Genomic DNA, 17,402 nt, shown 5'->3' with positions numbered 1-17,402 from the left:
AAAGACAGGTTTGCCCCCCCCTGAACTACAGGGGTGATTCTAGAGCACAAAACCCGTTTCAATGTTCATATGGATGCCTAACTATGTTTTATCTCCCTAGACCCTTCCTCCAGCTCTCCTGGGAGGGATACTATCCGGCCACCCTGCGGAGGAAGATCATTTTGGCAACTTGCTTTTGGTCATGACCCAAAGCTCAGGACCATAGGTGAGAGTAGGAACATAGACTGACCGGTAAATCGAGAGCTTTGCCTTTTAACTCAACTCCTTCTTTACCACAAGAGACCATACACATTGACCACATTGCTGCTGTGGCCGATGGCAATCTCACGTTCCATCCTTCCCTCACTCGTGAACAAGACCTCAAGATACTTAAATTTCTCCACTTGAGGCAGGATCTCTCCCCCAACCTGGTTAAAGGGGTAAGGCAGGTTCTACTATCGGTCGGATCCTGTCCAGTACCCTGACATAGACTTTCCCAGGGAGGTTGAGGAGTAGTTGGAGCACACCCTCCAGTCCCCTTCCCTGACTGCCACACAGTGTTGCAGGGGTGTCAACCATGACAGCCCAACAACATCCAAAATGTCTGACATCTAAGTAGAAAGTCTGCCAACAATATTTAAAAAGAGAGCCAGATTAAACATGGACAATAAATTATTTTCACTTGTTAAATGTATTCACTGTTATATAGCCACTTTTCTATCAGAGACTCTATAACAATACAGTGGTGTGAAAAAGTGTTGGCCCCCTTCCTGATTTTTTTTTTTTTTTTTTTTTTTTTTTTGCATGTTTGTGCTGTAACAGACTCATTGCAAATTATCGCAAGCGCTTGATTGCAGTTGTTGCTGCTATTAGGTTTAGGGGGCAAACACTTTTTCACCCAGGGCCATGTAGTTTTGGATTTTGTTTTCCCTTAATAATAAAAACCTTCATTTAAAAACTGCATGATGTGTTTACTTTAAATTTGTTTGATGATCTGAAACAAAGTGTGACAAACATGCAAAAAAAGAAATCAGGAAGGGGGCCAACACTTTTTCACACCACTGTATGTGCATCATGTGACCAACATAGAAGTCACTTTACTGAAGTTTGGCTGCAATGCCAGAATTGCTTTGTAGTCCAGATCTGATCCTGGGGGCTCACTAGACTGCACAGTAACACTAACACAACCAGAAAGTGTGGGAGCATTTCACTAATAAAAGACTCATCTCAGCTAGCCAATGTTAAAAGATGAGCTGTAACTAGTGAGTATTTTGAGTCAGATAATCTATTGATTATTGGAACAAATAACTTCAAATTATGAATAGTACAATTGTTCAGTGGCTCTTATCAAGACGGCCTTTAAATGCAGCAGCTTCACTGAAACGTAAACATAATTGTTGTGAAAGGTTATTTGTTCAACACCATTAACAATTCATTGATCAAGAGAAAATGTATTTCAAAATAAGTTACAGCCAAATTTTAGCATTAGCCAGCTAGCTTACTAACCTACTAGGATGACTCCCTTATTAATAAAATGCTGTTTTTGGTGATTAAAGTGTTTCCATCGTGCTGTTGTTTACTCCAGTAAACAGTTATGCCTCAAGACTCAGGGATCAGTGCTGGATGGGAAGGCAATTTTGGGATTGTTGCCAGCTGGACCAAATCAGCTGTTTCACTTCAGTTTAAACAGGCAGGAGGGGAAAAAAACAAACAAATTTTCATTGTAGCTATAAAAGAGTGAAACAGATTTTTCTGAGCTTTACCAATCCTGCAAATTGGCTCTTTCTATTAATCAGAATTTAATTTATTCGCGCTAATACAACTTGGAAGAGCTGTAGGATTGTTTTATGCCATTTGTGACACCAAGTTTGAGCCGGAGGACGACAGTAGAAAGATCCATGCAGTGATGTCATCAAGTAACTGATTAAATTAAATTTGATGGCAACTAATTTGGTCATTGATTTTAGTCGACTACATTTGTTATTATGCATGACTGTCTTTTGCATGGCTCTAACATGAAATGTCCACATAAACAGAACACTGTGCATATTAATGACAAAATCTGCCCCTGAACTCTGACCTGTGAGCTTCTGTGTGTGTTGCAGAGAAAGATTAAGTAACAATACACTAGAGTACTGTGAATATAGATCTCACCTTCAGTATGGTGATGTTCCATGTGAAGGTCTCCACCGCCTTGTGCACCTTCCTGCCCTTCAACCCTTCCTTCATGGCCAGGTCATGGAGGTTCTCGTGAAATTCCATTGCTGAGAGAAAGACAAGAAAAAGTGTTGATTCAGTCTTTACGGTTGGAGTTCATGGTGGTTTGTGAAATAGAAGAGCTGGGAGGTGACTAGAGCTAGGGAGAAACACATTAGCGCAAAGACCTTGGCATGTACTGTCAACATTTCACATTCTCCTGCTGCAGCACAATGGTTAAGTGTGTGAAGTATAGATTCTCACACTGGAGAAACTGTACACCTCTTGTGTGAAAAAGGATCAGAGTAGCTGTTGTTGCACGTATATTAGCTGACAGGCTAGAAATTGAACATTGAGATTTGTGAACAAATTAATGGCATGAAGAAATAAAACAAAATCTGAAGCAGATTTGATGAAAAAAATCTGTTCATGATAAAGTCAAAGTCTCTCTGAAAGGGAAATGAATCCTGTTTCTGTTGGGTCTCCTATGACACTATGAACCAACAGTAAAAATAATCTGCAACTGTTCTGATAATTGATCAAAACTTCCGAACATTCACTGATTAAAGTTTCTCAAATTTGAAGATGGGCTGCTTTTTTTGTCATACCTGAATGTAAAGGAAATATTTTTTACATTTTGGTTTGTTGAATTAAACAAGCTATTTCAATACATAATGTTGGACTCAATTAATTTAATGTAATTTGCAGATGACTCAGTAATTAAAGTAACTCAATGGCAGTCCCAGAAGTTTTCACAATGCAAGCTTCCCGCTGAGGACTATCTGACGGGCACATGTGCTTTCCTGCAGTAAAATGTTAGAAAGAAGAACAAAGTTTAGCAGCACATCTCAGCAGTGTTGATGGAATATCAAAGGACAGGAGTAAAAAAAATTAACTGTTGGGGGGGAGTGAAGGAGCAGAAAAAATCAAAGATAAGTCAAAGAGAACAAAAACCAAAGACAGAACTGAAGGAAACATTGAGGCAGGATGAGAGAGAAAAAGCCCTGGAAGCAGAGAAAGGCAGTAGAAAGACGTCGTATAGGCAGACACATATGACGTTCCTTCACTGTGGATTAGCATCAAGGCATCGAACAGACGATGGATTTGTCTCCTAAGGAGCTTTCCACCTCCTCTCTTCCTCCCCTTACTGTTTTTATTTACCTTGCATGACACTGTCTGAATAAGGACATTTTTAATCTTGAGTTAGCTTTAGAGAGGAGCACTCACACCAGCAGCAACAGGCAACCCCAACGTAGGAGGTGGGGAAAAAACAAAACCAAAGAGAGACAAAGCCAAATTTCCTACTGTGCACAAACACCATAACTGCATACCAACTTCTGCAGTGAGGGCTACCAAGAACAAACACATTTCCGCTTGAAGCTCTGATATCAGCTAGAATTGATTCTGGCCCGTTGGTGCTGTTGCCATGGAAACCTGGTGTTCACATGAGAGACCCCTTTGTGTGAAATTGCCATAATAGGTGTGGGATTGGGTTGTTTTCAAGGCTCTCAGCTGAGTATACAAGTCTGACACCACACCACACAGCTTCGAACAACCTACATCATTTACTGACTGATCTGACACATTTATCATCTCTGAACTAGGCGTCACATCACTGCTCCGAAATCACACGTGCACTTTCATTGTTTTTTCCCCATTTCCTGCGTTCTTAATGCAGGTCAAATGATTCTCTCTCACTCCAATTTCAGGTCGCTGCAACTTGCAACTACAGAGCACATGAAGCATGACTGCTGAGGGAGGTGCTCAGCTTCCTCTATCACTCTAACACACTAACACACACACACGCACACACACACACACACACACACACAGTGGAGGTTGCCTAGCAACATTTTATGGAGTCTGGCAGGCAAGAACAGGGGAAATCTCATTCTTAGCAAGGAGTTTCAGACTGACACTGCAAGACGACAGGTGTACAGTAAAGGCTGATGCTCATGCTTCTCACAACATCAACCAACTACAGTACAGAGCATCAGAGAAACATGACCTGAGTTATTCAGTAGATTCATAACATTGCTTCAACAAAAGGTGGCCATAGCTACCTGAAGCAATAAAGCACAATCAGACATAAAATACAAAACGAAATATTAAAACATAAAAACTCTGATATATAACATAAAACAAAAATACAGTGATTTACTGCCCTGAATGATCAATGAACAAAGTCAAAGAACAGATTTCCTTAGATTATTTGATCTCTTTAACATGTAGCACAAACACTGGCTCTTTACTTTATATTCTGCATAAAACCACTGCAGCTCTGCACAGCAGAACACTGTAATTTTGCACTTTAACGACATCATCTATGGTGATCTTGTTAGACTCCAGCAGGTTCAGCCATTCAGCCTTGAATGTTAATTGGAGCCTAAGCATCAGTGTAAGGTGAGCAAAGTGACATCCATGTTTGAACTGCAAACACCTGACTTGTGTTCACTGACACTGCCTTTGTGTGGAGTGTTTTCTGAGGGGAAACTAGGTCTGTCTGAGCTGATGTGATGGATTATTCACAACTTTAATAGCTGTTGCTGCGGGAATATCCTGCCTGCTGTAAAGGGGGAATTGGGTTTGTACTGACCCAGTTTCTACTCAACAGACAAGTGCACAAAACCACATTAAAACAGAAACGCACATGAGCACGCGCGCACACACACACACACACACACACTGCTGGGACAAAATGATGTCAGTTCAGGAGGGAAAATAAATCAATGTTCAAGTTTATCACTCTGCCACCTCTTGTGTCCTACTTTTAATTGTTGGCTGTTGAATTTACTCTGGCTGATTTTAGATAATCATATATATAATGGTGCTTTGAGATCAAAATCTTCACAAGGATTTTCTGGAAGCTTTTGAATAACAGGTCTGAATGATTCACTCTGACCAGGAAGTTATTAGTAACTCACTATGCCGCAGAAAGAAAAGTTACATCAGATCCCATTGTTTCTACATGAACAACTTGTGAAATATGCTGTGAGAACAGAACGTTACTCATAAAAAAATGTCATTTCATTAGGATGAAAATGTCATGAAGTACAAAAAGATCTAACATCTGGCAGACAGCTCCTTCAGGCTAAAACGAGGAGTGGTTTATAGGTCCTATGAAAGACAAGCAAAAAGTAGGTGCCAACAGATACTTGCATGTGCTCTAAATTGAAATCAACCAATATGTAATTGAAATGTGTTGAACTCATCATACCATAAATCTGCAAATTGCTAACCAAACAGCCAGTGGTCTTGAAATTACAATAACATAGCTGTGGCTTTCAGCTCTTCCTGACATCACTAAGGTCAAGCACATCTTCATCACACTAACTTGTAATTGCTGGTAAAGTGAAAACACCAAAGGGAAATAACAGCACCAAGCCTCTGACTCACTGTCCTCCTCCTCTTTGATGTGCCAAGACAATAAGACATTAATATTTTATAAGTCGTCCATCTGGAAACCAATAAAACTGAGCTGCGGTAATGATGGTCCATCTTTGCTCCCTTGCACTCTCACTTACTGCTTCCAGGAGGTTTACTCAGTGATAAATTAAGCTTTCTGTACTACTTAAATGGAATTCATTTCCAGAATGTATGGCACAGGAAGCACATTAATGTCAAAATTGAATTTCTTCTCATTAACAGGTTATATCCATATGCCAGGTAGGCCGCAACAAATTGGTTCAGAATAAAAACCGAAAATAGAACTGCATCAACCATTTCCCTCCTGAGCCTGCTAATCGAACTCTGATTCCCAGAAAAGCTGAACAGATTAACTTTACCCCTGTCAACATTTTACTATGCTTTCTATATTAACATTAAAAATGTACATACAGGTCTAAGTAGTGTGGAGTGTCTAGTGCAGAAGGACTAAAGATGGACTGCCATTTGTTAACTTTGAGGTCTTGCACCACTTCCCTCATCTCTCTGAACCTTTCAGACAAGCCTCGTAATTAGAATACAGCACAGACTATTACTGATGTGAATTTTAACACCTCTGTCTGAACAGTCTTCAAAGCTGGATCACATATACTTGAACATAAATCAAATGGTAATTTCACTTATTCAGATGAACTAAGTATATTCAGATCTGATGAATTTCATATCGAGTCTTCTGTGTTTTGTGGCTTCAGAGACTTGGTGGTGCAGCAGACAAACATTCATTGTAATCCCTTACCTGTTTTTTGGGTTTGTAGAATTTTCTCATAGACCCCCTCAGAGTTCTCCAGCAAAGTCCTGCTTGTCTGGATCACCTGAGAAGAGAAAAACATATTACTCATATTTACATTTATTTTCTACATCAGCAAAACTGGCATCCCACAATAAAGCAGGCAGCAGTCTCCATCTGGTGTTTCTATTCAGGGAGGGCTTGAAAAACAAGCTGTTATTACAGGCATGTTAGTGGGCGAGGTTGCTGAATTGCATTTTTGAAAACCAAAATTAGAGGGAAGGAGACACAAACCAATTAGGGTGTTTATTAAAAGTAAGGTTTTTTTCTTAAAAGAGGAGCCGTCTTCAGGAGAAAAATATCAATTCTGATGCTTAGTTTTGAAAGTATCTTTCCGAGAGAGAAGGCAGATAATCCAGGTGATTTGATTATAGTGAGAGTAAAATGTAAACATGTGAGTCATTTTGAAGCAAACCACTAACGTATCATCTGTGAAACTGCAGATGTGAAAGATACTAAGTTTGGCTCCTCTGGCATTATATGCTCCGATTTAATTGAGCGCACAAACTCTGCTGACCTGCAGACTGTTAAAACTCTCATGGTGGCTGTTAAGGCAGATTCAAAGGCGTTGGGAATCTATTTACATATTAAACGCCAACACCTCAGCCTCCCCACACCACCCTAAAAACAGCTTTAGTTTCCTAACAGGACAACAGCACAGTGGTGTCTCAGGAGGTTAATGATGCATATGTAGCCTGTCACAGATAGAGGTAAATAAGCAGTGGGTGAACAGGGTGCCTGGTGGACCATCTGGATCTGTCTCTCTGATTAGCTTTGCTTAATTGTCTCATCTGCAGGAGATGATGAGGTACATATACCCAAACGTGAGCAACCCAAAAGTTGCTCAGCTTTTGAATTTAATGAATGTCTGGTGGATACTAGGGTCTTTGTGTATGTAGCACTGTTCTAACTGAACTGTACATTCTCTCTGACATACATGTTAACAAACATTTACATTTGTTAAACACCCTGATAACTCCTCCTTCCAGGCAGGGATCAAAGGTGCACTGAATTTGTTCACAGTACAGAAACATAACAACAACAACAACAAATCACCCTCTAAGAACACTGTCATAGTAGAACAGGCTGTTATTTTCTCAATATATACAGACTTTTTCACTTGCTTTTCACAATTTACTGCATCATCTCCTACAAATGACATAAGCTAAGCTAGTCAGAGAGAAAGATCCAGTTTATCTATAACTCATTTAGTCACGACACGTAAAAGGTTTTCTAAAACACAACTTAACAGCTCCCCCCCCTTTTAAAAAAAAAAGTATAATTACATAGAGTTCACCCCCCGACACTGTGTACATTATGGGGAACAGATTCAGTCTCACAAAGCCATGTAGTGAATCCCCATGTTAAGCTACAAGCAGTCATGAGTAAGTGATTGTGGCTGTTTGTGTCACTGCAGCTGCAGTTATGGTACTTATAGCTGTCGCACACGCTGTGATTACTTCCCTGATGGGTGAAGAAATTACTGTCCTGGTGGCAGATACAGCATCTCAAATGTATTTAAAGGAACATTTCAAGGTAAGTGGGTGGACTGTGCCCTATTTACCCGCTAAAGACTACCCCCTGTAAGTGGTATGTTTAGTTCTATCATTATTATTATTATCATTATCATTATTATTGCATGCATTTAACAAAACACAAATGCTTATTTTTAAAGTGATATTACTTTAGTGATCTCATCTTGGATGTAACTAGTTAAAAAAAAAAAAAACTAAAGGAGAATACATCTTTAAATGCCAGTCTTCAGCTGTAAATGAAATCACAGGTAAGATTTTTAATGTGCCCTTGGTGTAGCATTTCAGAGATTTTGCCTTTTCTCTATCTACTAGTTGTTCCCTTAATTCATCTGCTGTGAACAAAAAAAATAAAAAATCTCTTTCCATAAGCTAGATATCTGGCCTTCTACTCCTGAATATAAATTGGGCAGAGGATTCACCTTTATTGGTCAAGCCTTCATCCCCTTTGTTTGGCATCCCCTTTTCTTTCAAGACTTGAGAATAGTATAAATAAGAATAGTGCAGTCCAATGTGTTAAGCTGAATATGTATATAAATGTATTTACCCGTAAAGTTTCTATCAACTCTATTCAACTGTCACTCTGTGCCTCTCAATTAAGTATAAAACAAGTGTATCAAACGAAATATTTCATATGATGATACCAACTCCATGTGTGTCCTCACTGAGCACTCATCTTTTAGTGTGTTCCCTCTATATGTGTCCTCTAAATGTGTGACACCAAAACAGCTGGGCTCAGAAACAGATTCTGAACAGTGAATATCTATCTGTGTAAATATAAATATAAATATTCTGGAGACACAATGCTACAACCAAAAGGATGGAAAATAAGTCTTATATAACAGACTAATTAGTGGATGTAAAATTATTCAAAAGTGTTGCTCTACTTCTGCCAATTTTTTTGCAGAGGAGTTCTGCCTTCTGACTTAAGCAATGGTGGAAAATCCACTTGTTCATTATATGCAGAGAATCAATTTAAGAGAATAGGATGTATTAAGGGTAATGGTGTCTGGGAATAGCCTCAATGGCATGTTGCATAACTTGTGATCATTGATTTTATTACTTAACAGAGCTCCAGTCCCATTAGCCAACATCTCTGTATGCCCCTATTAAATCTGATAAAGCCAAGGTATTGATTTGATTGGAGTCTAACATTTGCTAGAGTTTTTTTCCCTTCAATGGGCGGAAGCTTTATGGACTAGGAAATAGCAACACTGTCAAATTCCCTATAAACTACAATTATACGTTTTTTTCTCTGCACTTTCACCTCATGAGCCATGAGCATGGGTGGGAAAGAACAAACACATTTACATCAAAACATCAGATTACATTATGCCTGCAGAGTTTCTCCCCTTTTACATTTCACCCACATCACAGGAGTGATATGTGGCCACTTCTGTTTTTGAAGTAATTTAACTGATTTATAAACTTTTGTTTCCAGGTGTTGCTACCATGCAAACAAAGTGAACAAGGCTTTTCAACTACAACTCACCATGTCATAGTTGGCGACGACTTTCTTGAGGACCTCTGGTAGCAGGCCTTGCGGCTCCAAGTTGGGGTACTGGTCAGTGAGGTTGAATACCAGAAGGGGGCTGCTGTCAGGGCCAGTCATCCGAGGGGCGAGAGCCAAGATGCATTGCTTTAGGTTGGCAACTGCTGAAAGGCCACACAGCTCTTTAAAGGACACTATGGCATTCTGCAAAGACAAGAGAGTGCAGTTGCATGTAGTTATACTACTTTATACTGACATGCCAAGCAAAAACAAACATCTAATAGCATAACCATCAGTGTAATATTGACAAGAAAAGAACATAATATTCCATCATCCTGAGGTCTGGCATAGATCTGCATAAAATACATAACCACAACCCAAAAAAAGTAAGACCTGTCAAAGGAAGTGTCTGGAAGCTCAGTCATTACCTGAGGGAACTTTCATTTTGGCGTTTTTTAGCTTTCATAAATACTCAATCCCTTTAGACTGATAACAGTATTACATGGAAATAGAACAAACACAAATCCTAACCTTCCTGTGAAAGGCCAAATATAAACCCTACAAAAACAACCGGAGGAACAAACTGGCAGGACAGCAAAGATGTGTTACAGTCTCAAGGCCACTGGCTTATTATCACACAATGAATGCAATATAAACAGAGTTACCAAAATAAATTCTAGTACAATGCCTGAAGAAACACAACATGAGATCAACCAGTGTGTGGTGACACTTGAGGACAGCATTTCCTATATTTCTTCCCAGAGACTTTAAATAAGGATAGAAGACCACAAATATGATCCAACAAGTGTGGACCTGAAATAGACAAAATTGCAGTTTTCATGAGGCCTGTAATACACATGCTTGCTCAACTTCAGAAAACCAAAAAAAATAATAATAAAAAGGTTTGGGATAAAATTGGATTCATCATCTGCTGTAGCATAAAAAATGTCAGTGATTCCTAAGTTGTTATCCATTACTTCTTTCATTCCACCATAGCCTTTTTCAATTCACACATTAGAAGTTCTGAATGTTTATTACACGAATCTACTTTTTCCTCTCTCCTGTCTTTTCACTATTGCATAAAACATAAGGATTATATCAGTCTGATTGAGTCAAGCCTATTTTGTGTTTCTCTTTCTAGAGGGGCAGCCTTTTTAGATGCTCAAGATTCTTCATAGACAGTCTGGTTATAATCTACGCTTCACTTGACTTGACATTTTCTTCAGTCTACTCCTACAGAGAAAAACATTCCCATGCTGGAAGGCAGAAGCAAATATCATGCAGTTAACACATATATATATAGCCAATCAAATAAACATTTAATGGATTTAATGCCTTACCTGCATGTTTTCTCTGAGGTCTGCTGCCTCCCGCAGTGGTAGCATAGCTGTTTTGAAGACATCATCCACAGCCTTGATCAATAGGACTCTCATGCTGGCATACTCTCTGCTCCTCTTGCCCTTTCGTACAGACAGTCCCCTTTTGTGTGGTTTACCACCTCCTCTTCGATTAGTTATGGCCACGTGAACAAACAACAAGGTATGTGGCAGAACCTCTCCTGTCAGAGACTGTAGTGGTATATGGCGGAAACCTGGCTGGAGACACTCGAAGGGGATAGTATACTGCCCAATAAATTCATCCCCGATGTAGTCATCATCTAGCACCACAAAGCGCACCATTGCAAGCTCTGGGAGGTTAATCTGGAACTCGAAGCTCTCATCGAACAGAGGATTGTCCCCATTCTGGTTGACCGTTTTAGTCCTTTGTTCGGCACAGTCAGCAGGAATGCCATGGATCTCCACATACACATAGGGGTCTACTACATCTCCTTTGGCACCTGAACCCTTGGGTTTGGGGAAGTTTTGCCCACTGATGATCTTGATGTGTAAGAGCTGTGGAGAAACACCAGGTACTGAATCCTTAGTGTTGGCACTAAAATATGAAACCTGCTCCCTCATGATCGCTGGACGCAGCACATAGCCACAGTTCCCATTCTGACGGAACCAGCCAATGTTCAAATCCATCATCAGACCTGGAGTCTGGTAGTTCATTGCTACTATCTGGCAACCACACTTCCAGAAATCCTGTGGATTCATGTTGCTTGAGTCAATCCGCATAGGGCTGGGGTAAACCCTTGCTAGGAACTTCTTGTTATAGTTAACAAAGTCACCTGGGAAGTCACTGGCGCAACGACTGGCAAAGACCTCGTTAAAAGAGCAGAGCTCCCACTGTTTCTGGCTCTGGAAAGATGTTGGGAAGTCTTTGAACTCCACAGACTTGCACAAAGTTACCAGATCAGACAAGTCTTTTGAAAGCTGGAATTTCTTGGATACAATAATCTGTTGTTCCGTAGACTCAATGCTCATTTTTTGAGACATCTCTGCCCCCTCGTCCTCATCTGTGACCTCACCTTCAGAGGCAGAGCAGTTTACGCTCAGTTTCTTACCCTTCAAAAGGATCTTTCCCTTCAGTTCAGAGGGCGAGGGGAGGTAGCAGTCTTCGGGTTTAGGAGGATCTAAGTGGATCTTGTCTCCAAGAATCTTCTTTAAGTGCTGAAACATGACTCTTTGCTGTTTTAAGGAGCAATGGTTTTCTAAACACAGTATCAGTGGAAACTCAGATGCCACAAAAGCATACTTGTTAATGACATCAATGACACTGCGAAATCCAATCTGTGAGGTCATTGTGTGACCTGTATAAATAACAGGTTCGTTATCAGGTCCATCCCACACATCCAGCTCTACACTGCGGCAGCCCATCTTGAGGGCTCGGATATACCCAGTCACATCTGAGGGACCTCTGAACTGATCTTCTATTAGGTATGTATTGTGGGATGAATTAATGTAATAGTGGGACAAGGGCTGGTTCATGTCTTGGCAAACAGTTTTTTGTTCAGGGTCAAATATATGGCACTCTGGAGACATAAGATAATTGGTGAACCCATGGAGTGAAAGCCAGCCCTTGAGTTGGCCCTCTTTAGATGGCTCATATTTCTTAATGACGTCTAGGCTGATTTCTTCGCTGACTTGTGCCATACCCTGCTCTGCCTCGAGAAATATCATTAAGTCCTTGGCATCCAGAAATTCTTTGTTGCTGGAGAACTGAACAAAGAGAAAATAAATTTCTGGCCTTGTGCAAAGATCATGAAAGACCTCAATGAACTCCTCTATCGTCACATCAGAGCCTGCTTTGTCCTTAGCTTTGTGAAGCTCCTTGAACTTCAGTTCTATTTTCACATTTTTAAGACCTGGGTTTAGATTTTTGACAAGTTGCACAGCAGTGCATATTGTTATTTGCTTGATGTTATTACTAGCCTCATCAAAAATTTCACCTAACCACGATGAACTCACATTGTTCTGACTGCTCTCAATCATATTTAATGTATGTTTCCCATAAGAGATCAGGTACCTCAACCCTGTAACCCATATGTTGGCTACATCTGCAGTGTTTGCAACCAAGTCCAGAGACTCATAGTTCTCCCCAAAAATAATTGAGAACGCACAGTCCTCTGATATCTGATCATAGGTTCCATTAGTTCTAAATGTGTCTGTATTTTTTCCTGTCCGAACCTCTTTGATGGATTTTACATCAATTTTGGCCTTTTCTGATTCCTTCTTTGACGGCTCCCATCTCAAAGACTGCATATCAGCATCAAGGAGAAAGTAGCGGTGGTAAATGCGTGAATTGGATCGCACTTTTTTTAGTTCGGAGCCATCCACCATTGCACTGATGCAGTCACTTGCACTGCTGATTTTCTTCTCCGTGGGCATGCTGCTGAATGACACAGTCTTCTTTCTTTCTTTACGCTGTCTTGAGCCATCCTACAGAAAAAAAAGGACATTTTTCATTAATAAAAAAATTACCAACTTCAGGTAAATATAGAACAGTACAACTCTGTGTCTGTGCTGATGTACTGTTTGCATGTTTTGCGTTTCCCTCTCAGTCCACTTTTGTTCCCTCTCAGCATTTACTGAGCAGAATAACAGCAGCGACTTTCTTGGATGACTTAAGGTACTTGTCACTGTATATTACAGAGATACACCAGGGAATCTCCCTCAGGAGACGATCGCCCACACGTATCCAGACAACTACAGGAGCCTCACTTCTGATATTTTCAATAAACCCTGCTCTTTCCACAGCAGCAGGTTCCATCCTCCCAAGGACACCATTTTATATTTTGGATTGTTTAGACTCATTTAAGAAATTTAGCACCAAAAAACAAAGGTGTGTTAAACCATGACAGCTTAATGGTACCACTATATATTAGAAAATGCATCATTTTGTCAGTTAAATGATGTTGCCAATTTAAGAATTCCTCATACTGCACTCTTGATACTCTTGATTTTAATTCTTCTTAGGTGTTTAATGCTCAAACGTTCCTTATGTAATCACACTCAGATGCACAGACACAAACAGCAGTATTTATAGACATCACTGTGTCAAGGACAGATGAGCAAAGTCACAAAATAATGGGTATAAATACAGTTTCCATGGGTCTATAGCAATATGTTCATAAATGTATACAGAAGCATTCACATTGTAACTTCAAACTTAACATATTTTAAAACATATTCAGTGACAAAAATCTGCCTTCTCTGCTGACAGTATTTATTATAATAAATCTGACTTTACCAGTCAAAAAAGATAACAGTGCAGCTGTCACTTTTAACAAGAATCAGCTCTTTTTGGTAATTTTTGAAGTTGTTTCATAGTAACTACTCACTTTTGTATCTCCCCACTGGTCTAACATGCTACAATGGCTCAGCAGTTGCTGTTAGATATGAACAAGAACTGGATGTGCAGTGCTACATCTGTTTCCAAATGGACAAGATGCAAATGAGTACAGTGCAGCCTGTTGCTGACAAGGCTCAGTCATAGTGTGTCTTTGTACATTTTGCACAATGGATACATACAGAGGAGGACAGACACCACGGGGATTTAAAACCCCCAACGTAGCAAAGACCTCAAATAAAATAACAAACATCTTATGCAACATATCAAGGGAAGGCTGTCAGTGTGCGATTATTACAATATGCAGCCTAACAAAATTCTGAAATTATTTTTCTAAAGGAATTAATTATTATTTCTATGTGTATGTTGCTAATGCAACATACATCAATTCAGTCACTCTTGACTGAAGGAATCTTGATCTTAATTTTCAAGTAAAATTGAGCATAATAACATTATTTTCACAGCGTGCTGCTTAAGGGGAGTTCAGTATATAAAAGCAGAGGCTAAAACTTATATGCATGACTGAAGTTAATCCTAATGAACTGAGCAAGACAAGCTGTTTTCACATTCACCTTGAATTATGGTCATAGCTCACTGGGTGTCTTGCTCTTGATGTACTGCCAAGGCTGCAATGCCAGGCATTCTATTCAGACTTTTCCCTGCTTCCTTTAGCAAAACTAGAAAACAATACAACACACACCCATCTCTGTCTTGGCTTATGTTATTATTTTCTGAGGGGATATTGGTGCAGCACTCCCTTTTCTGCCTCTGGTGGAAGTCTGATGGCCCAGGCTGTTTTTTCACTTACATTCATTTGTCCTTAACTGGTACATTAAAAAATAATATCACCATTATCAGGTTGCCCACTTATATCGATAACAGATATTACTTTTATAGGGCACATACTCCGAAATAACACTTATCATAGTTGCTGTCTCATGAAGTTCAACAATAAATTTAATCATGATCAAGATTTTTTTTTTTTAGCCAGTACACACACACACACACACACACACAGTTAAGATCCTTGCCTGGACATGACTTGCTGTGTTTTAGCAAACAGTCTGATTACTATTAAAAATGACTGAACCATTACAGGTGATCCAGGGGCTGCACTTGCACAGTTTGACTAGGTGTAGGGCTGCACCGAATACTCGAGGAAATCGATGAATTCGATTACAAAAAAAACATTTGCGTTATTGGACCTGCTCCGCCTAGGGATCATTGTTCCACATGGACCGTAATCACTGTCGCACAACACATTTCAGTATCAAAAGTTGGCACTATGGCAGAGAACGAAACTGTTCGTAAAAGGCAGAAAATGTCCAGTTTGGGACCACTTCAAATTTAAATAAGATGTCAACATGGGACAATGTGCGTATTGTAAAGTAGAACTGGTGAACCGCAACAGCACTTCATCAATGCTTCAACTTCTGAACAGAAAGCATCCAGATGTGAACCAGACCGGCTCACCCAGCGGAGCCATCACAAGGTAACATCATTTTAAGGTAACCTGTCGTTTACGCAACAGAATTATTGTTTAAAAATGCAAAAGTCAATTTTATCAGATGTCTCAAGTAATCGCTGAAATATTCAGTAGAATACTCGACTCCAAAAATGATTGATAGGTGCATCCCTAACTAAAAGTGTGTCTACAGCATCCATAAGGCAATTTTCTTGCTACAAATTATGGGCTGGAAAGTATACTTCATAACACCAGTAATTATAGCAGCATACTGAGGCATGGCTATCGATGAAGAATTTTAAACAATCACAACTGATGTTTAGCCATCATCTTGTATTAATAAATACTGTGACTCAAGCAAATTGTGGTTTCATGGGAAAACAGCCAAAACACAGTGCTGTAAAATACTGTTACACCTCACTTGATTCACTTAAAATCTGTGAAACTGTATTTTTCAGACACTGTCAAGGGAATCGAGGTTAAAGTCTGTCTCGTTGTTCAGACATAATTGTTGCTTTCCAGTGTTCCTTATCAATTACCAAGTTTATTTTTCTTTTTAGTTATGTTCAGAACAGTAAAGCTCAGGTACATTCTGAAAAGAGGTCAGTAGAACATAAAAACAATGTTCAATGCTTTTATTGTGTTTCATAACAAAGAGATAATAACTAGGCTAACCCTGACAGGGGAAATTACTTTTATGGCTTTACATATTGTTTTCAATATGTATGGTGTGTTGAGTGAATAAACAAGACAGAAAGTGAGTCACAAAGAAGCAAACACAAGAACAGACAATGAGAAAGCAAGATGGAGAGGGTGCCTAAAAGTATATCCAACTGCTCCCAGATCCCACAGGAATATAAATCCCCTAATGGGCTGAATACTGCATTTTGTCCCAGCTCAGTGAGCAGTTATGAACTGTCTGTACAACTAAGGACATCACAGGGGACCCATTGCTTTCTGCTCGACTGTTCTACCTACATCCCCAACAATTAAGCCATGTCAATCATCTAAATCATGTGGCAAAATAACTCAGCTTTTAGCTCTGGGAAAAGCTTCAGACCCCAGTAATGTTAATGATATGAATTTCATCTAAATACAAATATAATAGTGCAGCCAGAGTGGTACAGATGTGTCATTTTCACCATTGCAGTGATATGTTATAAAACTACAAGATTAATTTTGTTATGCTGCAAATCTTCTGGAAATAATCAAATATATAATATCATGTGGTATTAAAATCAACAGTTGTCCTCAGATCAAGAGTCAGATGCTGAATCAGTTTCTAACAGTAGAACAAAAAGCAATCTACATTAAAGTTTCATTGACACTGTGATGACCTTTCCAGAACTGTACAACCCTAGCTGCTACAAAATCATACAGTGCCGTGCAGTTGCTTGGCATTTTACTGGTCTTAAAGTCAGAATTTCTGGTTAGTATTTTCTACTTGTGTTTATACTGGCACCATGACAACGGGGTGCCAGTGGCATGACTAACCACAACATTGTGGAGACCTGGTATGGTTCACACACATGCAAACTTTTTTCAGTACATCTCTGACTGTAACTTACACAAGCGCTTACATGCCCAGTTATTATGTCCATTTATAAAGTGGTGTTGCATGATCCAACATATGGCAGTAGACGGTCAGTACTTAATAAGCAGGCTACAATGCAAGGGTGGACTTTATAATCTTCATTCATACTGGTATATAAAAAAAATGTAGAAGTACTCGCATTTTCTAAATTTAACTTAAGGTACTGTAGTATGTGATCCTGG

General features: G+C 39.5%; 1 protein-coding gene across 1 annotated transcript in view; it reads right to left on the bottom strand.

Annotated features, from left to right (window-relative positions):
• The window catches only part of plcl2 (phospholipase C like 2), a 34,642-nt gene that overhangs the window by 4,364 nt on the left and 12,876 nt on the right, over positions 1-17,402 (bottom strand). The window contains exons 3-6 of the mRNA XM_026316963.1: positions 10,771-13,251; positions 9,431-9,634; positions 6,356-6,431; positions 2,134-2,243 (exon numbers count right to left, since the gene is read on the bottom strand). Of these exons, the coding sequence (XP_026172748.1) occupies positions 2,134-2,243; positions 6,356-6,431; positions 9,431-9,634; positions 10,771-13,251 (2,871 nt within the window). The remainder of the gene's footprint in view (positions 1-2,133; positions 2,244-6,355; positions 6,432-9,430; positions 9,635-10,770; positions 13,252-17,402) is intronic.

The sequence above is a fragment of the Mastacembelus armatus genome, chromosome 16 (assembly GCF_900324485.2).
Source record: "Mastacembelus armatus chromosome 16, fMasArm1.2, whole genome shotgun sequence".
Classification (NCBI taxonomy): Eukaryota; Metazoa; Chordata; class Actinopteri; order Synbranchiformes; family Mastacembelidae; genus Mastacembelus; species Mastacembelus armatus.
The sequence above is the reverse complement of the archived record's forward strand: the minus strand, read 5'-3'. Positions and strand labels throughout refer to the sequence as shown.